This window comes from Gopherus evgoodei, chromosome 7 (assembly GCF_007399415.2).
Source record: "Gopherus evgoodei ecotype Sinaloan lineage chromosome 7, rGopEvg1_v1.p, whole genome shotgun sequence".
NCBI classification, from domain to species: domain Eukaryota; kingdom Metazoa; phylum Chordata; order Testudines; family Testudinidae; genus Gopherus; species Gopherus evgoodei.
Window position 1 is genome coordinate 106439145 of NC_044328.1, and position 22585 is coordinate 106461729.

A 22585-nucleotide genomic window follows, 5' to 3' on the forward strand; every position below is an offset into this window, starting at 1 on the left:
AAAGCCCTGTGTTCCAGATAGCCCTGCCTACAGGGGGGACACTCCCAGAATCATGGCCATGGGGTTGGTGCTGCACTGCACAGAGCCACCTGCACACCCCCTGCACCAAACAGGAGCTGCCCCAGGTAAGTGCTCTGCACCTCCTGCCTGCCTCAGCCCTGAGCCTCCTCCCTCACGCCAATCCAGACCTTCAAATTGCTATATCAGTATTAAACAAAATTTTCAGAAAGCATATTCAATCACATTGCTCTCATTAAAAATACTTTGAGAGCAAAAGTCTTTGTACTGTTAATAAAAATACAATGTTTAAATATTTAATCTTATCCTTTTTAATTTCTATTGTGTTCATAATTTACATAATATAGTACATATATTGGGGGTGCATGATCAAATGTTTTTACTGATAGGGGTGCACAATCAAAAGTTTGGACCACTGTTCTAGACACATGCAGTGCCTTCCCAGATTAGAAACCTAAACTTATAGTAGATTACACTGGAATAGGGAGTTCAACTGCCATTATAGGATCAAATAAACAAACACCACTGTTAGCACTTGTTGACTTTGCCTGATGAGAGCAACTCTATGCAGACCCAAAGCTGCCTAGAATCCTGCCATATCCATTGGTTAAGTCTCAGATACACAAAGCAACTAGAATGCTTACTTGCTTGCAGTATAAAACCTAGTGTCTGCTTGCCGCCTGTCACTCTGTCCAAGGAAATGAGATCAGAATAGCTGAATTTCCATTATTCTTTTAAACTGTAAGATACTGATATGACAACTGCACATTACATGAAACTTAAGTGTGTGTATAGGATGTCTTTCTCCACTAAATCTTACCACTTGGTGTCATACTAACATACTTGACAACATATTGCCACGAAACTGTACAAATTATAAATCTATCAAGAACATAGTAGAAATTTGCTTAGGAATCAGTGCATATATATTAAGATAAAAATCAGTCTTGGGTCTCTTCAGCATGCCGCAGATCATGCACATGCACTAAAGACTTTAAAATAGCTGATTGGTAACATGAAGATTTGATCATGCCAGATTATGAACACAAAATTTAAACTCATCTTGCTTTAAAACCTATTTCAGTACATAGCAGAGCTCAGTTGAACTGTGCAGGGCTGCATGAATGGGGATTTCTTCCTGCCAGTCCTGTTAGTACAGTGACTCCAAATGGAAAAACTGAATCAAAGTGAACATTGTAGCCAAGGATTTCCCCAAACAGTAATCACTGATTATTTCCAATGTGTTGGTTTTGGCTTCAAAAATTCCATCCACTCTGGCTTTAGTACTTGGCATCTGCTGCAGAGAAGACATCAGACTGAGCCATATCTGAATAGGCTCATTTATCTCAGCGGTTGTCTCCTTGCTGCCTCATAACTATCTTGACCTACACACAGTGTGAGTAAACACTTATTAAGCAATGTAGAGGTCACTCTGGCATCTGGGAACCTTTTAGCTTATTTGTTGCCACTTGGCATTCCTAATTCTTAGCTGAGGCATCATACTGAAGGGTGAAGTTCTGAGGGGAAACAACCAGTCACTAAGTTACCCTTGAACTTTAAAGTGGGGAAAACTGTAAAATATAGGGATGTAACTTACTGTGTTCAAACTTTTCCAAGGAAGCCATAAAACAGCTATTTCCTGTACTGGTCTATTGTAGCTTTGTAGGGAAGAGGCTATACTGAAGTGCTGGGGACTGCTTCAGTTAACAGCCCACTCCAACTGAGGCCTCCTGTGTTCCATGGGGTACTTTAAAACCTCTTTGGCCCAAGGTATCTAACTGCCTCTTCTGAGAGAGCGAGAACACTTGCAGTCAGGCATACTCGTAGTGAAGAGATACTAACTTTACTATCTCTACTTCAGTTTTAGGGGATCCTGTCCCCCTTTTTAACCATAAGGCAAAGTTGCAATAAAACTAACATACTATGTCACACAGCTTCAGCATCAGGTTATATATTTAGAAATTGGATTATGATTTCCTACCTACTTGGAAGCCTCCCCAGTCAGAATCTTTAATCCTTTTTATGGTCTTACAGCACCAAAAAGGTGGTAGAGGGTGTGGGAGGACAAATATCAAATTGTGATTCCACTCTGAGCTAATGTGGGAATAGATTCCTCTCCTCACTTGGACCATTTAGTTAAAGGTGATACCTTATTTAGAACTAGGGGAAGAAACACAAATTGAGTCTCATCTCACAATGCTCCTAACATTCCAATGGAATAAGAATCCTAATACCTGACAACTAGCACTAATTCTATGGTTGCTAACCAGTCAGGCTTGTCCTGGAGTCGCCAGGAATTAAAGCATAACTTTAAATTAAAGATTATGCCTTGTGATGAAGACAATTTTGGTTGGATGTATTTCTGGAGGCAACCCCAAACTAATCTTGAAGTCTCCCCAGTCTTCTAGGTCTATACTATCTTCCTGTAAAGGGATTTGTAAACTCCTGTTGGCACATTAAGCATGCTCTATCCACCACAAACTAGTATCTTTTGTAATCTTTAAACCTACACAGAGCAAAACTTGAGCATGGCTGAATATCTTGCTGATAAGGCTCTTCTCACTTACTTTCTCTAAATGTAATCAAGGCATAAATTATAATGCAACATACTCTTTAATTAGAACTAGAATCACTTTTGCCTCAATTTCATCGGAGTCTCAGGCTTATTTCACTAAATATGTCCAATATATAGCTGTCTTTAAGCTAAGGCTTTATTGTTCTTAAAATAGAACTTGCTACAGCTAGATGAACTAGATTCACAGCCCAATCCAACAGCATCAAAATCTTAGATTTTTCCACTACAAACATTCTGCCCTGCTACAGCAGGTCAGGCATAGGGTGTGCATATGCCTCATGCATATGCCACAATTTCACTGTTAGGGGATCCAGAGAAGTAGAACTCTGCCATAGATGCTTTCTGGGAGGTTTTCTTGCCACCCACTTTCCAGTCATTTCACTGCCATCCCTCTGAGGTGACTCTCTAAGATGGCCTGGGCAGGAGGCTTTGAGTGGAAGCAAATGGAAAAAAGTCAGACAGGTGGATGCTCCAATTTTTCTTTAGCTGAGCTTCCTTTTGGACTCATTGCAGAGCCCAGTGGTCCCCAATGTGGCACCTGAAGGTGCTGTGGCATTTGTGTGCCCAGCAGGGGACCTGCCAGGGAGAGAACTCAGGCTGCAGGCATGGTGTTCTCTGTTCCCCTACTGGGAACTAGGCAGGCTCCACACCTGCTGGGAGAGAAGCCAGAGCTCCACACCTGCTGGGGACAGATGTTTGGGGCTGCAGGTGCTGGTATTCTCAGTCCCCGGCAGGTGCGGGGCCCACCTAGTGCCCGGCAGAGGAGAAAATCTGGGGTCCCGTGCCTGCTGGGGACAGAGTACTTTAGGGCTGCAGGCACCGGTGTGCTCTGTCCTCATGGCTTTTCTCCAGCTTCTCTTCTCTCTGGATTCATATATTCTGTAATATTTTTTTTTGTATTTAGTGTACAAATACAAAATAAGCCTTAAATTGTTGGCACTCGCCATGCTCTTATGAAAACATGAATGTGCTACTGGTCACAAAAAGGTTGGGGACCACTGGCATACCCTCTATTGGAGAACACCTCTAGTGTAAACTTGAGTTACAAGGGTGAACAGATTTTTTTTTTAAAGCCAATAAGGAGCACAAGTAGGTTGAGCATTTATAGAGACGAGGTAGGTGAGGTAAAACCTTTTAATGGACCAACTCCTGTTGAGACAAGCTTTCGAGGTGTCAGACACTGAGGTCTTTAAGGGACCTCCTAAAGTTACTTCATACTTAAACCAAAAAAATGTGTTTGCCTCTTGATAAGCTTGTTGTACTGCCTTTATTTAAAAAAAAAAATCAGTGGAGCTCTGCTAGAATTCGAGTGTTAACTCCTTCACCTTTAACAAGAGGTCTGTCTCAAATTACCACCAGTCAATGAGACCTAGTCACAAATCTGAAGCTTTAGTTGCAATCCCTTCTCCCCAATCCAGTTGATAGCTTTCTGTGTTACCTCTTGTCTCAATTTCACTCATGTTCCAGGTTAGACAGCACCTCCATTTTAAACCTAAAGGAGCTTTTTTGGCAAAAGCATTGTGTAGTCAACACAGAATGGCACAAGCCCAGTTCCGCCTCTGCATATCACCTTGCAAAAGACTCCAGGTAGGACTTAATGTCACAAGCAAGAAGCATTTTTTACTACATAGTAAAAAATTAGTCCATCTAAAAAGCATTGGAGTAAAGTGCTCTTCAGGCATCATGAGGAAATCGGATACAGAATGAATGGATGTTATGAACACTACTTTGTGTATTAGTGCATAGTGGTGAAGTTGCCAAGAAAAGGCTTGGAGTGTCTATGCATGAAGCATATCCAAAGCAATGTTTCAGTCAGGGCCACATGCAGGAAAAAATTGTGATCTCAATATCCACTTCTGGGGGCTCTTAACACAGGAGCAAAGGTGATTTCACTAACTAGGAATGTGCTTTAAGTATGAGGGGCCTGTGCTCATGGGGCCTATTTTCAGAATAAGCAGTTTGTCAATGATGTCATTTACCAAAGCATGCTGCAGCAGGCCTCAAGGACACAAGAAGGGGTCTGAAAGCTAGTTTTTTGATTAGTAATAAACAAATGTAGAGTTTCACAGGTGGGGTGTGTAAGAATTTATTAGAACAGGAAGCATCACTGTGTGCCTCCAGTTTCAGGCACAACTGCCAGACTAGCTTACAGTTTAACAACCAGGGGTTTCTAGTTCAAAATATCATGGTGGCTAACTTACTCGTACTGGCAGACTGCCCTGCAAAACTGGCAAGGGACAAAGTATCACTAACAAAGTAGCACTTATGAAAGCTTACTAGTGTGTAAAGACTGAACATTCAAACTTCCTTTTAAGAAGGATCATGGATATACATGTGACTGACCGAATTGGTAGCTGTGTATCTGCCTCCTAGCAGTACAGCTTCAAGAAGATGTGTTCACTGCCAGATGGATGATTTTTAAATGGTTAACTTGTATGGAGGCTGTTTAGGTTCAATGCAATATTGCATTGCTTTTTGTGACTGCTGGTGAAACTGGATAAGCAGTCTTGAACTATCTGGCCTTCTGAAATGGATTCTTGATGCCCTCTTGGTATTTCTAGAGCTCTTCAATACCAGGGAGCATCTACCTGGTGCATGGCTTTTCTAATCTAAGTGCTGTACCAAAATGATGGTGGGATATTATGCCATTTAAAGGAGTACATGTGCTTTTTTAATTCTAGTATTCTTCCCTACGAGGCTATACAGCCTTATCTATCAACTTCCTAACTTTTCAATTATCTGGACCCTGCTCCTGTTCACCTAGCCACCCTTAAGGAAGCAATTTGTGGTTCAATGGCTCATTTTTAACCACGTCTGTAGCAAACCTTAGTTGAATTCCCACAACAGAAAATGTGGTATTCTAGCATCTCACCACATGTTGCGTGGAAGAAGTTTCTGCCTCCTGCCTGTCTTGCTCAGGTGAGGGATAGGGATTCCTGTCTTTGAGGTCCATGCCTTGTACCACAAGAACTTGGTGTATGGGTGTGGTGGTGTCATTAAAAGCATTACTGAAATCTGAATCAGTTCAGACTTTCAGTTAAGTGGGTATGGTTTCCCCCCTCTAACTACTCAGGGCCTCTCAAATCTTTTTAGGACCCAGGACAAAAATCTGAAATGGAGGTCCCACCCCGCCATCCCCAAACAATTACCACTGAGGAGAAGCTGGGGGCAGTGTTGGAGAGCAAACCTGCCCTACACTCCCACCTTTAGTGGTGGCTTCTGTCCTATGGGGACTAGGCCCTGCTCCAGGTGTCACAACATGGCACACCAAGCTGCAGTGCTGCTCAGGTTTGGCCTCCATGATGATGGGGCTGCCATGCCAAACTTGACTAGGGCTGCAACCTAGCACATTAGGTTGCAACTCCACTTGAATGGGGGGCCAGGGTAATGATCCTGCTTGCTCTCCCAGGTGGCCCTGAATCTAACCACCAGGTTCTTACCAGCCTTAATGGCAAGAAAACTAGCATGAAAGCTGCAAAATGAATGACTTCTTGCAGAGTAGAAATCTCATCCTAAAAGGTACCCTTCCCAGTGTGCACTGTATGTACAGCTGGATGAAATCTTTTTGGCCAAAACTTCTTGCCAAAAAAAGCAGATTCAGAATGACTGAACCATTTAGTGAATTTGAAATAATTCAGTAAATTCAACCCAAATTCCAAGATCAGTTTCATTATGTCTTTGAGACAACTTCCATTTTTTGACTCAACATGCCGTTTTGTTGCAGCCTTTTGACCTGAAAGTTTTTTGTTCAGCCACTGAACAAAAAAGTAATGGGCATAGATAATGCCAAATACACATCAGCACTCAAATAAAACAGCTTCTGTTGATTGGCAGGCCAAAAAAGCAAGCAGAACTTCCTCATTCCTGGCATCACTCACTTGAACACTATTCCAAGTTTCTAGTCTGACAGCTTAGCCAGCCTTTCCAAGTCAGTCACTTTTTTACAAAAATCCACACCTTCGCAAGGAGCAGCATGCATCAGAATAAACATAAATTGCCTCTGCTATCAAAATATAGGTGAACGCTCTGCATTCACTTGTTTAAGCTACTAGCAATCAGTGTAATGGTCACACTTTTTTTTGGCGGGGGGGGGGAACACTTTTGACCCATAAAGAAATTCAGCTTAATTAGAGATTGTGACAAATTGTCCACAAGATTAAGTTTCTGAACAAACTATAAATTGCACTGAAGCTGGAACAGATTAGTTAGGCACAAACCTGTGGAGGTTGCTGGTATCATGCCTAGGAATCAAAGAATGCCGAATTTATGGGGTCACTGTAGAAGCAGATGACAAGCTGTTTCTTCCAGGTTCAGAAAAGTTGCTTGGTGAGTCTAGACTAAAGAGCTATTGAAGGAAATAGAGGATGTATGTTCCCAAGGCACACAGGAACCTGTCTAATTGATTTAGACACATATCCCCATAGAGGATGTTGCTAATGGCTTTAACAGGCACAATAAGCTTATGGAATGAATGTAAATGGTGCACTTAAGCAAAGAATTTTCTTTCTCAATTCACTCAACTTAGTGAGTCTCATCTGCATGCTCACGTGCAAAATTCCCATTGTATAGGACTTAAATCTGAGATTTAACTGCTGGGGACAGTTGAAGTCTTGCTGCCTTTTCTCATATATAGTATTGATACTGTATTTTAGTGGGCAAAAATCCATTTCCATAGTGTTATGGCTAGGGATGGGAGGAGAACTTTTTTCTGAACACATGAGCGCTTCAGACATCACTCTCCAATATCAAAATTCCTGGGATGTTAATGGGGTTGGCAAATGCATTGTATTTGGACTGACTAGTAGAACAGTCACTGGCAGCTGAGCCCTGCCAGCATAGGATTAAATACACAAGGTCCTGCACTGGTGAAGAATGGACAATAAAAGTGTGGCTGGGAGACCAGCATGACTATAGTTCTTCCTTCAGATTTGTGGCTTAGTGGCTGTCCTACCCAGAAGTAAGTAGAGCTTTATAACTCCTTCATACAGTGCATTGGGAGGGAAAGTGGGTTTGTAAACAAGATTACTATCTCTAAAACAGTGAGCAAAATACTTAACACTATGTTAATGTGCCAGTTGGATTGACATGGGGTTGGGCTGCTATTAACCTAGCTACTTGATGGCATAGTCTGGTCTTCCACAAACCTAGTGGAGGCTTAACCTGAAACTTATTTCTTATAGTTGGAATTAATGGGCAAATGGCTTTTGCACATCTGCAGCACAAGTTCTCTATGGTAGTAAGAGGCTTAACTGATACCAGGAAATACATTAAGCTACATCTTTGGTATTCTGTGGATGGAGTTAAACTTGCTTTCATCACACTTAAATTGATAACTAAAGCTAATATAGTATACAAAGTGCCTGAGTGCTCATGGGTGTGCTTACTATGTGTTTAAACTAGTTTTATACTGGATCCTAAACATGAAAGGTACTATTAATGACTTGAGGAGAACTGCCAGGTACAAAGTCAACGTCCCTGTAAATATTCAGGAAACACAAAGGAACAAGGGGCAGTGTTTGGCACGGGGAGGACTCCTCTGCTTGGTGTGATCAGTGCAAAACAGTGCTGTGTTTGCTGCATATGAAACATGAGTCTTGATTACTTATGACAAGGAATCAAACTGAAAGAAGTCTGCAGTACATGATTTGAGATTTTGCAAATTTAGGGTAACTGACACTAGTTAAGATATGGTCATCCTTCAAGATCCACTTTCCTATAAGTGGGAGAACTGAAAATCTAACTGTTGGCTTTTTAAAGGACTGAGTGCCCAAAGTAAATCTTGTCTGGTTTACAGCTGCACCTCTACCTATGGAGTGGCATGTGCTGAACAAAGGGTAACTCTTGATGTCTGTCAATGGCAGACTAAATCTTCATGGCAAGTTTCAGTTAGTTGACAGATTGAAAGAGCAGATATGTCATTCACTTTTGAAAAAACACTAATTTGGGTTATTGGCTTCTCCAACTCAAGGTGTAGACCACAACTGGCCTTTACAGGTTAGGTGGCATTAATAAAATGGAGTTAGTCAAAGCAGAACTCTGTGGGTGAAGTGAAGCAATGCAAGCAACTGATAATGCTATAAATGAACAGTACAGTTTGTACTGGGAAGCAAACTTTTTGTAAAAACAGCCGAACACTAATACAAGAGGAACTTGTGGGCTTCTTAATTGGAAGGAGTGCTGGGCTCTTGTACGTTGAATTATTAAAGAGCAGTATTACTACACTATTTAGTAGGACAGAATTGAAGGAGGGGGTGAGTAGTCTAAATCTGATCTAGGGTCTTAGGAGCACCTCCGACACCTAAGGTTGAAAATTCAGTTTACACAAACCTTCTGGAGCCTCTAATGTGAATGTGCTTCAAAAATCTTCTGTACTCATGATCCTGTCCCCAGTCCTTCAGTTTGCATTTTACTGTTAAGTCCTGTGAAAGTTGCTGTTTTTAGCAATGAAGCTGATTCAATGTCTGCTGCAATATCTCCTTGTGCTTCCACAAATTGTCCAACAAAGACTTGCAGCTCTACTGCAGAACAAAGTTCAAGAAGTATTTGAAGTTTGTGTAATGCTTGTTTCCCCAGGCTGCTCCTCTATCTGAACAACTTAGTTTCTGTGAACAGCATCCTTGGGTTGCTGTGGGAGTCCTAATCTTAGCAAAACTTTTTGCTCTCTAGAGTAAAACTAGCCTTTTCCTTTTTAAACAAACAGCTGCAGCCACGATTCTGCTATGCATGGAAACCAAAAGCCAAGTGAATACAAGTTCAGCTGTCACCATGTAGGTAGTGCTTGACTCATGGTAAAATCCATTAGGAATGACATAAGCCCCAGTTTCTGGAGTCCTGTGACTATGAATTGGCATTAATTGAAGGCTAGAAACTTCTGTGGCTGCAGGAAAGCCTGAAAACATGGCCTAAGTCAGGGCTTCTCAAACTGGGGGTTATGACCCCTGAGGAGGATTGCAAGGTTACCACATGGTGGGAGGGGTTGTATGCTGTCAGCCTCTATCCCCAAGCACTGCTGCTTCAGCGTTTATAATTATAATTTTTTTAATTTATTTGGGGGGTGCACTGAGGTTTGCTGTGTGAAAGGGGTCTCCAATGCAAAAGGTGCACTGTTCACATAACTCAAATTGTGGAGCTTAGACTTTTCCCTTTAGTGTAGACAAGGCCTAAGTCAAGCTAAAGACTCTTGGCTTCCATTATACTATGGCTATAACCTGAGTAGCACTACAAAGTTACTGTGGACTCTGCAGAGACTGTCCAATAGGGTAACCATCTTCAACAGGCAACTACATTAAGCAGCAATTATAAATTGGCTTATAGTTAAAGCATGGTTCCCATTCAAGACTTTAAAGTGGTGGTGTATAGTGCATGCCTTATGACACCCCATAATCCATTCTTTTGGAAAGCTGCCACTGAAATTCTTATGCTTTTATTATCCTGTTTAAACTCACTGAATTTCCTCCCACACACTTAAGAGCCTAGATTTAATCTTCTTTATTGCTACCTCAATCACTTAACCCCTTAATATTTTAGTTCCAAAATGAAGTACTTGTACATCAGTAACAAATGTCTACAGTGGAGTTTCTCAAATCAGGGTCCCAACCCAAAAGCAGGTTGCAAGTCTATTGTAGGTGAGTCACTATTGCCACCCTTACTCTGTGCAGCTTTCAGAGTCGAGTGGCCGCAGAGCAGCAGCTGCCAGGTGTCACTGTGAAGGTAGTGGTGCCACCAGCAGCAGCACAAAGTAAGGGTGGCATGATGAGGGTATGAGATCATCACAGCCAGACAAATTTTCAAAGGAAATCCCAGCAGAAAGTCAGAACACCTGGTCTGCAGCATTGATTGCCCTTTTAAATGGCCAGTTAATGCTATACCAACATGGCTCTTGCTTGTAGAGACTACTCAATGAGTCTGCTCTCTAGCTTATTTATAGGGCCCTGCAAAATTCACGGTCGTAAAAAATGCCTCGCAGACTGAAATCTGGTTTCTGCGGTGAAATCTGGTCTTGTGTGCTTTTACCCTGTACTATGTAGATTTCAGAGAGGCCAAAATTTCCCAAATTGGGGTTCCTGATCAAAGAGGTTTGGGGGAGGAGGTTGCAAGGTTATTAGAGGGGTTGTGGATATTGCCACCCTTAGTTCTCTGTTGCTGGTAGTGGCAATGCCTTCAGAGCTGGGCTCCTATCCAGCAGCCACCACTCTATCCTCCTAGCTCTGAAGGCAGCACAGAAGTAAGGGTGATAATATGAACCCCTACAATAATTTTGCAACCCCCTCACAATCCCCTTTGGGTCAGGACCCCCACAGTTACAACACAATGAAATTTCAGATTTAAAGATCTGAAACAATAAAATTTACAACTTTTCAAATCCTATGACCATGCAGTTGACCAAAATGGACCATGAATTTTGTAGGGCACTACTTACATAGGTTGATGCCACTAGGTGAACTTAACACCTATCCAACCACTGTGTATATTGAAGCTGACTTGCATGTCTTCCTCGTTATGTAGACTAAACTGGGGTAGGCAACCCATGACACAGGTGCCAAAGGCAGCATGTGACCTGATTTTTCAATGGCACTCAACGCTGCCCAGGTCCTGGCCACCAGTCCAGGGGGCTCTGCATTTTAATTTAGTTTTAAATGGATCTTAAACAATTTAATAACCTTATTTACTTTACAACAGTTATATTTTAGACTCCTAGACAGAGACCTTAATACATTAACAGTTTTAGAAGGGCATGCAAAACCTTAAACTAGAGTGAATAAAGACTCTGCACCACATCTGAGAAGTTGCTGACCCCAGGACTAAAAAATAACAGTTGAGGAGCAGAGGTTGCTAATAGAAATCCTAAACTTTACAACTTGTATGTACTTAAATTCCACTCCTTGCTGGTCTTGGATGTTCTCTCAAATTGTGACTCCTACCACATTGGGCTATTGGTCAGTTTGTGTATTAGACCAGTGGTTCTTGACCAGAGGTACAAGTACCCCTGAGGATTCAGAGGTATTCTAAGGGGTGCATCAACTCATAGATATTTGCTTAGTTTAACAGATTAAATGAAGCACTAATGGAAGCCAATAACTAAAGTATCATACATGCAAAATGAGAAAATAAGCAATTTTTTCAGTAATTGTCTGCTGTAGTTTGGAAAGATTGAGTAGCATTGTATGAGACCAAGGTCACCAAGGGGCACAACTACCTGACTAGTTACATGCAAATCCCACTCAAGTCCATAGGATATGAAATTGACAGGATGAGTAGAGCCAGAAAGCTTACTCTTGTAAATGCAAAATGGCAAATACGTTTTACAGACGAAACCTAGTCTGCTGCTATGGGCTTGTCTATATGTCCTGCAGTTCAGGCTACAGGAATGTGACCCTGCAAGCATAGACTAAGAGGTACCTAATTTGGATTAACGTAGTCCTCCTATGAGCATGAACTAGAAGTTACCTAAGGTCTAAATGTAGCAATTACAGTTCAGCATGTAGATTGCAGTTCTTATTGGGACATCCTGCATTCAGCCTCTGGGAGCTCTTACCTCAGTAACTGGCTAAGCAAAAGGCTGGCAGAGCATCAGTGCTCTACTAAATAGCACTCTAACCAAGAGCTCTTGGGTCACTGGTCCACTACAGTAAAATGCCCCACCTGGAACCATCAATCACTTGGCAATTTCCCAGTCATCTTATTACCTACAAAGCTGACTCTTCCTCAGCAAGTGTTCATAATTGGTACATAATTGAGGGGAGGGCATAGACAGATATTGCAGTTTCCTGCAATATCCATGAGGAACCTATTGAATTAAGTTGAAATATCTTAGTCTGTATTAAAAATACAATCCCCCAGTAGAAACATTTGCATGTAACATCTCTAGTCAGATCTCCCCACTAATCTAATTCGAGGGAAGTGTCATGGATTTACAAGGACTACTTGAACCAATACACCAGACAAAAATAACTTCTGGGACAAACCAAGTTGTGGGTTTCTCTTAAACTCTAGAGGAAGGTGTATGCAAATGTGAAGCAGTTTGCTTAACAAGAGAAGCATTTTGTAGCTTCACCCTCAGAGGGGACCTTCTGTTTGATCACATGTTACATGGAGATGAGCTCAGAAGCCAGAACAGTATAAAGTAGTGACACAGTGATGCATGTATCTGTTCTGAGCTAGCAGCTGTAGTGACCACAGGAAAAAATCATTTGGGAAAGGACCAATCTGCCAGAGCCCTTGTTCCAGTTTGAGGTGATCTCTGGTAAACTGACTGGCATCTATGGAGGTTGTTTTTGTGGTCATCTTAGCTGTAGTTTCAGTCTAAGGGGCTTGCTGAGAGTGCTGTGCTGACTAATAACTGCGGGCAATCACAGCGCTCTCTCTCCAAATGACTATAAACAAAGTTGGCTGGCTAAGGAGTGAAACTTGTGGGGAGTTCAGTGGAACTATGCAGCCTGGAAATACCTTGATCAGGAGCCAGGGAGAGGCCAGTTTCTCTCCAGCAGAAATGACTCCTTTGGAGCTAGGAGCCTAGACATAGTGCCCCTGCTGGACCATTGGAGAGCAGATACAGATGCAGTTGTCCTGAACTGTGATAAGTGCATTTCTGAGCTTTGATTTGATTAGGGTGACCAGATGTCCCAATAAAAATCTTTGGTCCAGACACAGTTTGTCCTGAGATTTTGCTCTGCCAGTGCAGCACTCAGGCTTTTGTGCTCCACCAGCAGACACCCACCCATGTGTCTCGATATTTTCTTCCTCTCATCTGGTCATCTTAGATGTGATAAAGGAGCATCTCTTGGAAACCAGTGACATTTGGAGCTGTTAACTTGTGCAGTGATTGAAATGTATGAGGGCACATGCTAATTTTTGAAAGCAAACATACCAAACTCCTGAGATTCAATGATATGGAAAGTCACATTCAAGCTTCCTGGGCTAATAGGGTCAAACAACCTTCAGTCTCTTGTCACTTATCTCCTGACAGATCTCTCTCAGCTTGCAAACAAGGACAATGTTAGCCCTCAACCTTGGGACTAGGGAGCTTGCAAGGTGTCACTCAAGAGATGAATATACAGAGCAAGGAAACAGCTAATGGGATATAAACAACTTCCAGGCTTGAGTGAACAGACACAGGCCTAGGGCTAGAGTGCTACCCCTCTGGGGGCTTCTCTCTTTGGCGTGGGTTTATGGAATGAATGCTGCTGGAATGTTTATGGCTTTTATTCAAAGTCATCTTGTTCATCCTTCCCTGCAATATTCCCTTCAGGCTCTTGCTGTGTTGCTCCTATTGCAGGAGCCAAAAGTGAAGCTGATTCCTCTTGCTTTTACTTCATTGCCAATGCTGCCCATGGTAACTTATTCAAATAACCTGAGTGGGGAAACAAGTAAGGATGCTGAAAGCTTAAAGTACTTTAACTAGGCTTCCATGTCTTGTGCTTGGCCAGCTGGCTGAGTATAGTGAACTTTCTTTTAATTTGTCACAACCCCTAACGATGCATTAGACAGTCTGGGTCTCAAGCATAGAATTTTCCCTTTAATGTTTCAAAAGCATCATTAGGCATATTCATAGTTACAAACAGCAGTTTAATCCTTTCTGAAACTTGTGCAAGTGTCTTCTGTGGTGCTGCAACTTCTGTGCAGAACTAAAAGTGAGCAGCTTGTGTTGGCATATCCCAGAATAAGCTGTCAAGTTGAACACAAAGCATCATGTCTGCTAATAGAAATGCACACTAAAGCATTACAGTACAATTGCATGATCATCTTGAAGTAGCATCTAAAGCAGGGGTGAGCAAACTTTTTGGCCCAAGGGCCACATCTGGAAATACAAACTGTATGGCAGGCTATGAATACTCACAAAATTTTTGTGTTGGGTGGAGGAGGGGGGTGAGGGTTCTGGCTGGGGGTGTAGGCTCCAGGGTGGGGCTAGAAACAGAGTTGAGGGTGCAGGAAGGGGCTCTGGGCAGGAGAGTGAGGTGCGGGGGTGGTGCAGGCACTGGGGTGGGGATGAGGAATTTAGGGTATAGGAAGGTGCTCTGGGCTGGGACCAAGGGGTTCAGAGGGCAAGAAGGAGATTGGGGTAAGGGGTTAGGGCATGGGGAGAGGCTCCAGAGTGCAGGCTCTGGGCAGAATTTACCTCAAGCAGCTCCTGGAAGCAGACTGTCCCTTCTCCAGCTCCTGTGCAGAGGCGCAGCCAGGCATTCTGCATGCTGCCCTGTCTGCAGGCACTGCCCCAGCAGCTCCCATTGGCTGTGGTTCCTGGCCAATGGGAGCTGCAGGGGCAGTGTGCAGAGTGGCACCCCTCTGGCTGTTCCTATGTATAGGAACCAGAGTGGGACCATGCTGCTACTTCCAGTAACCACATGGAGCACCCCCCTGACCCTGCTCCATGGCTGGAGTGCTGGAGCAGGGCAAGCCCCAGACCTCGCTCTTTAAATTAAAACTGCTGGTGGGCCATATGCAGCCGGTGGGCTGTAGTTTGCGCACCCCTGATCTTGAGTGACAACTGTATACAAATCTTAAACTGACTAGAAGTTCTAGAAAGACTTGACTTAGACCTTTTCATCAAAGGAACACAATTCTGCATATCCCCAGATATCAGACCACATGTCCTGGATAGTAGGTAAGGCAAAAGGAACATGCCCATTCTTCCCGGATGGGACCATTAAGTGTCAGGCTCTAGTGCTTGCTTGGCTGTAGCTGTGGTAACACTTTTTTCAACATGTATAACTTCCTCTTAAGCAAGAGGACATAACTTAACATTTTGTCATCTGTGTTTGAAGTCTGACTAGTGGTTTTTGGGACATCTTAGACTGGGAACAGCCTTAATTAAACTTGAACATCCAGGCCCTTATCATAGAATGGAACATAATCAGTGTCTCTGGTCATAATGCAGTGATTACAAACGGATACTTGCTCATCTCGCTGGTATTTGTATTACAAGCAATTGAAACAGGAGAACTGGTTAAAGTGGCAAAATAGACATGAGCTAAACTGTCAATGTTAAAATAAGTTTTTTTTTTTTTTTTTTTTTTAATTCAAAACTTGTGCTGGAGACTTCCACTAGAGTTGGATGGAGAGTTTAAAAACTAATTTGTGTATGTATTTTTCTGGAACTTGCCTTTTGATCAGTTCTATTAAACTCTTCCTCCTTCACCACCAACAGAAGACTAAGCTAATCAGTATGGCTTAATGTAAGCTGGATAATTCTGTATATTTAAAGACCAGTCAACCATGTTGGAAACCAAAGTGGAGGAGACTAGTGAATTCTCTTAAAAGGATAGAAACTGGCACAAAAGGTAATTCTTGGAACAAAACCTCACTGATGCCCTGTCAAGCTTTAACACCCATGTTTTCCTATTTCATTTCTTATTGCCTTCCTGTAAAAGACCCACAAATGGGGCCAACTGTCAAATGCACAAGTAAAATTGGAAGTTGTTGTCTCCAACAGGGATTTGGAGCCATCAGATTTTTGAATTGCTCCGCTCCAAAACCCTGATCTCCAAAGTCACCTTGGTGGTGCAACAACAGTTAAGGCTACAATTCTTTCATGGAGGTTGCAGAAGTCATGGAATCCATGACTTCTGCTATCTCTGACTTCAGCCCCTTGTCACAGCCCCCCCCCCCCCGTTGCATAGCTGCTGGGTGCAGTGTAGGGATCCTGTAGCGGAGCTCCTTATTTTGTTCCAAATATTTTTAGTAAGTGAGACAATTCACAGGCTTCTGTGAATTTTTCTTTACCAGTGACCTGTCTAACTTGTTAACTAAAAATATTCATGACAAATCTTAGTCTTAGCAATAGTTTAAAATTCAATATGACTGTCAAATTGACAGTCATCTAGTACTTGTGCCAAATATACCCCCACCTGATAACTTGCTAATGTAATTTTCATGCTGTTCATAGCATCTGAATGTTATGTGGCTTTGCTTGGGTTAGGGGACTCTAGTAGACTTTCTTTAACAGAATAAGTTACTGCATAGAAGTGGTGAAGTGTGCAAATGGAGTTGATAGAGGATATCCTCTTTAATCTGGTCCAAATTTCAAGAGGGAGATTGCCCTAAAACAAAACTGAGAATTCAAGAGACACTGATAGAACAGGGCCAAACTGCCATCTTAGATATAACAGACAAGACTTCAGAAACGACATTCTTTAAATTGCCTTTTGTTTTTGTCAGGGACTGTTGCTGAGGCACACCCAAGGAAATGGTGAGGATCAAGCACTACAGGAAGCTGATTCAGACCACTAAACTATATATTGTTGCTCACTGCAGTCAATAATCCCTCTTAAACTCTGTAGATTTGCAGTTGTGCTGTAACTGCAAAATAGAAGCTTTTTAGTGATGTACTTCAGCTTGGTGAAGCCACACCTTATCATAACTGAGCAGTATTTCATACATATAGCAACTTGATTAGTGTGAATTGATCTGACTGGTTCACCTGCCTGGTAATGCTGGATGGGTATTTCTGACTCAAACACAAATCATTGCTATTTTCTTTATATGTTAAGTAGTCCTAACTAGAACATAAGTCTTTGCTTGGCCTGTTTACAAATCAAGGGTAACACTAAAATGCCAATGGCCAGTACAAATTCTGACATCTAAGTGCTGAAACTTCTGGCTCAGTGATGTTATAGCTAGGTTCCCAGTTATCCCAAATTAATTCACACCCTGAAATGGTAGGATCTTGGTCTGATATGTGATTGCTCCATATATGGGTAATAAAGAGCAGCAGAGCAAAATACAAAATGAGGAAGCCTGAGAGTAGGACTTTACAAAACAGGAAGCAGATGGTTATATTGCAAAGATACTCTACCCATTTCCTAAACTCATACATTCTAGCTTCCAGTCTTAGATATGAGCTTCCTAGCCGGCATTTCCTTGAAGCCATAAGTATGACACTTGTGACCATAACAAATCCTGCTTTAGGGTAGGTGTTCTGATATGAGGGAGGACTTGTAGCCTGAATATTTCATACTGAAGTGAAAGTAGGGTAAAGAACTTAACTGAATATATGATCAGTATAAAGGACTGGCTGTTTGTTTAGTTGGTGCTAGACTACAAAACTACTTACATTGCATGAACTTTCTCTCGGAACTTCTAATCTTCTGTGGGAGCTTAAACAGCCTGCAGTCCGGTTTTATTAACCGGTACTTCACACCAAAGTAGACACATCTTCTACAAGTATTTAAATATATTAAACAGCCTGAGAAAACTAGCTTCCTAGAATGTGAGTGGTATACAAATTGGGATATTATAATTGAGTTCTGTACAGTACATATTGTAAAACTAGGTATTTGTATACCTCTGCTGTACCTTAATTTACAGTTAACATTCTTGTATTGTAATTGCATACAGCGAGCAATAATTCTTGGCTGTCATTTTTAACTATCTTGGTAATAAGCTAAAAGGAGCCAAAATCAATGCAAAGAGCTTTAGTGTCAGGTTACTACCTCAGTGTTGTGTAAACTCCTGTACTTGCTTGATAGTGATTAAAATTGTATGTGTTGAGCTCTTTCCTTTATCAATTTAATAAGGCTTAATCAGATTTCTTGTCTTGCAGATAGCAAAGCAATTGTTGATGGGAACTTAAAACTGATCCTTGGCCTAGTATGGACCCTTATTCTCCATTATTCCATCTCCATGCCAGTATGGGAGGATGAGGGAGATGATGATGCCAAGAAACAGACCCCTAAGCAGAGACTTTTGGGATGGATTCAGAACAAGATTCCTTACTTGCCAATCACAAACTTCAATCAAAACTGGCAGGATGGCAAGGCATTGGGTGCCCTAGTTGATAGCTGTGCGCCAGGTAAGTGTTCTTTGTAGATCAGGGTCTTTCCTCTCTTTTTTTTTATTCTTTGGCAGCATTTGAGCTAATATTCTAAGTTTGGTTTTTTTTTTTTTTTTTTTTTTTTAGTATAAGATTAGACCTCTAATACCCTTCACCATGAGACTAACAGGTCACTTTATAAAGCAGTAGTTGTGGAAGCAAGCTTTAAATGACTTTGGGTAAAGGTTAAGGGAAATATCTCAAAGATGAAAATATAGTTTGGTTTACTACAACTGCCACTACAGTTGTTGTTCTAACCTACCAGATCAACACCAGGGATGAAGGAGCAAACATTAGCTCCCAAACTGAAAAGCACATGTTTGGCCCAAACATGGGAACATCTTTCAGCTTCAGATTATGGCAGGAGGTTCTGCATTAAGGCTTTTAAAACACTTTCCTACTAGGAGCAGAATGTAGGAGTTGAAGGAAGCTTCACCCCCTACAAAACTAAGTTTTCACCTTTTTTATTTGTGTATTTCTTTACTAGCAAGAATAACATGACCAGGGGATTTGGGGGGGGGGGAGGGGAAGAGCAGCCCAAGTACCTGTTTTTGCTATGAAGGTATTGTAAATATAGTTAGCTCAAGTAATCTAGTGCAGTTCTGGCTATGCACCATTAGGAGAATGTCAGGACTCGAGTGTCATTAAGTATCTTTAGAACTTAAAGCACAGTAAGATCCTCATTCCTTAGGCTAAATCTAAAACCTCCCAATCAGATGGCTCTCTAAGCAATCTAAACGTGCATCTTGGTGAGCTGAGTGAGAGTCTTTCCTGACTGGCCTCTTGGTTCGTAGGCTAGTTTGGAAGTACATGCTGTCACTGGAAACTGCAGTGCACACACTTGGCAGTCAGTAAGTAAAAGTGACACATCCTACTTCATGCCACCTTCCTTGGAAGTATGGTGGCTGCAACCAATAAAAGTGTAGTTCTAGAACTGTGAGGAAGCCAGCCTTCTAAATCTGAAAGCAAAACACTCACTATGGTGAGACTTCCTATTTAGATCTTTCCGTGAGAGCCAGTTGCTTTCTGGACTATCCCAAATCTGTGCACATGACAGCTTTTAAAGTTATTACCCAGAATATGCAGTGTTGCGTGTGACTGTCTCCATTTTAAAAAACTTTCTCTAGCAAATAAACTGTCTGTGAAAGTTCTGAATGCACAACTTGCTTATTCTTAGGTCTCTGCCCTGACTGGGAGACCTGGGACCCTAAGAAACCAGTTGACAATGCTCGTGAAGCCATGCAGCAAGCTGATGACTGGCTGGGTGTGCCACAGGTAAGGCAAAAGCAAAAATGCTTGGAGCAGAGAGGATACTGTATGAATACTAAAGGCATGAACTGAGTCAGTGCTGTTATCACTAACTCAGTTCTGACAGCCAAGTTCTGTTAAATTTATGTGAGCTTCTCCATAGCAGCCCTCCAGAAGTCTTTAAGGTGTGGTGCTAGACATCTGTAGTATGTCTTCAGTAACTTTTTGAATCCCTGTTCTAAGGGCTTCTATACACTTAAAGCAGCTGCATGGTGCAGCTGTAGTGCTTGGTGCAGAAGCTACCTGTGCTGATGAGTGCGTCTCTTGTTGTATGTACTCCACTTCCCAGAAGCCCTCTCGTCAACATGCTGTCTACCATAATATATATAATCTCTCTCTCTGAACTGGAAGGGACCTCAAAAGGTCAGAGTCCAGCTGCTGCCTTCACTAGCAGGACCAAGTACTGAATTTTTTTTGCCCCAGATCCCTAAATGGGTCCCCTCAAGGATTAAACTCAACTCTGGGTTTAGCAGGCCAATGCTCAAACCACTGAGCACGCTCCCTCTCCCCTGAACGCTGGAGGTTCCATTGATATAACTACAGTGGGGTGTGTGTGTGTGTGTGTGTGTGTCTGGGGCCTCCATGCTAGTACTATGGAGGAGGAGAAACTCATGATGCACCAACTAATGGTGTTCAAGGGGAAGTAAATACTTCACCAAGGCCAGGATGTCTTATTTTTATTTCTGGTTATTTGCCCACTTTCAGCTGCTTTCTGTTGGATGTGAGAACAGTTGAAGTGACTCGGGCCCTTAAAATTCCTCAGAGCAATCAATTGCTCTGACTTAAACTAGATTCAACTTCAACAGCAGTGCACACCCAAACTCTTCTCTGAAATCTTCTCCTTTCAAATAACACTAATTTTTGTTCTAAAGATATGGCTGGGTATTGCAACATAACCAAAAAAATGGTGAGGGGGAACTTGCTTCATGCTTCATTCTTCGTTACTAAGTGTGCTTGCTTGAACAGGGTCCTTGGGGTTAATCTGTTCAATCTGCCACCTGAAGTCTTAAGTTCTTTTGTAAGAAAGTAGCTTTCTTTTGCAATGATCTCACTTGAGCAGGAGCCCATGGATCCTCAAACCAGATTCTCATGCTAATAGCAGAACAAGCAAAATGTTAAATCTCTAAAGCTCTGAGCAGTGACTATACTCATGGCATTAGAACAAACTGATGGACATGACAGCATCACTGCTGTCTGTGAATTTGTTTCACTTTTTCAGCTATTCATCTACAATCTTCTTCATTGAAGGAATAGCTCCAGATTGCTTTCTCAGGAGGGTAATTCTATGGTCTTTTGGTCTTGAAAATAATGCATTTCTTCTGATTTCTTTAGTTATTGAGGCTAACAGGTAGTGGTGGTTTCCATCTTTGTTTCCCTAAAACTACATCAGTAGACTATATAGCTTTACAAATGTCCTCTAATGCATACTTTGCTACTAACTCAACCTATGATACAAATTTCAGTTTGAAAGTATTTAATGCAGTATTGTAAATCCTTCCAGTTAACTCTAGGAAACTTCTATGTAAGGGGAGCTATTGGAATGCATAGAATTCCCATGTACCTGAATTGTACTGCTCTTGGGAGTCTAATGTTGATAAATGGTAGACTAAATACATGTATCTAACACTCTAACCTGCATATCTTTCAGGTGATTACTCCTGAAGAAATTATTCACCCTAGTGTGGATGAACACTCTGTAATGACTTACCTGTCACAGTTTCCCAAAGCCAAGCTTAAGCCAGGAGCTCCTCTAAAACCCAAGCTGAATCCAAAGAAAGCAAGAGCCTATGGCAGAGGTAAGGAATAACAACACTTACCAATACAGGGTACCTACTTGACGACTTAGGTTGACTTTTCAGAAAAACACGTTGCTGCTTGATTGTGTTGTCCACAGTAGGCCTGGAGTCCAAGCTGGATTCATGTATGTCTTGTGTGGTGCTTAGGCTGAGAAATATGTGGCAACAGCGTGAAAGCACTCCTATTTCTAAAATATAAATTCTCCCCCTCTTCTCACCCCTCCTCCCCAAAAAATCCAACAACAAAACCTGAGCATGTTTGACACCTTGCACTTATATAACTCACCACTGGAAAAAGTGGGATGACCAACAAGGAAACATTGGTCCTGTACGTTTTGTTAATGTCTGAAACAATACTCAAAGTGTACACCACCCTGTTTGCATATTACTGTATAGCATGCACTCTTCTTAAAGCCCAGAAACTGAAGTAAAAGAATGAATGTATGCAGAGCTTCCTGCCCTAGAAGATTAGCTGCCTCTGGGGTGGGGGTGGGTGGATGGGGAGTAATACATATGACACTAGTAATACATATCAACAATCCTAGTAAGCTTTATTGTAGAGGAATAGCTTGGAATCTCAGGCCTTGGCTACACTGGCACTTTAGAGCACTGCAACTTTCTCACTTAGGGATGTGAAACACCCCCTGAGCACAGCAAGTTACAGCACTGCAAAGTGCCAGTGCAAACAGTGCCCCAGCGCTGCAAGCTAATCCCCACGGGGAGGTGGAGTACATGCAGCGCTAGGAGAGCTTTCTCCCAGCACTGGCGCTGCGACCACTCTCGCACTTCAAAGCGCTGCTGCGGGAGCGCTCCCAGGGCAGCACTTTGGAGTTTCAAGTGTAGCCAGGCCCCCAATAGTAATAGGTTCACAGTTGCCCCCCAGAATGGCAAAAATGCTCATTGGGAATCAACAATGCAAGGTTTCTATTGCAGCCCATGCACTGTCATGTTACTTTAGTTCAGTGCAGCAAGCATGGACAATGCTAAGTGAGACAAGCCATAAGAGGTTTCTGGCCAAGGAGACTCACTGTATTGCAGGGGTCAGCAACCTTTCAGAAGTGGTGTTCAGAGTCTTCATTT

At 42.2% G+C, this 22585-nt stretch overlaps 1 protein-coding gene across 1 annotated transcript in view; it reads left to right on the forward strand.

Moving 5' to 3' along the window:
* The window catches only part of FLNB (filamin B), a 113645-nt gene that overhangs the window by 22568 nt on the left and 68492 nt on the right, over positions 1-22585 (forward strand). The window contains 3 exon segments of the mRNA XM_030568307.1: positions 18132-18380; positions 19579-19676; positions 21358-21505. Of these exon segments, the coding sequence (XP_030424167.1) occupies positions 18132-18380; positions 19579-19676; positions 21358-21505 (495 nt within the window).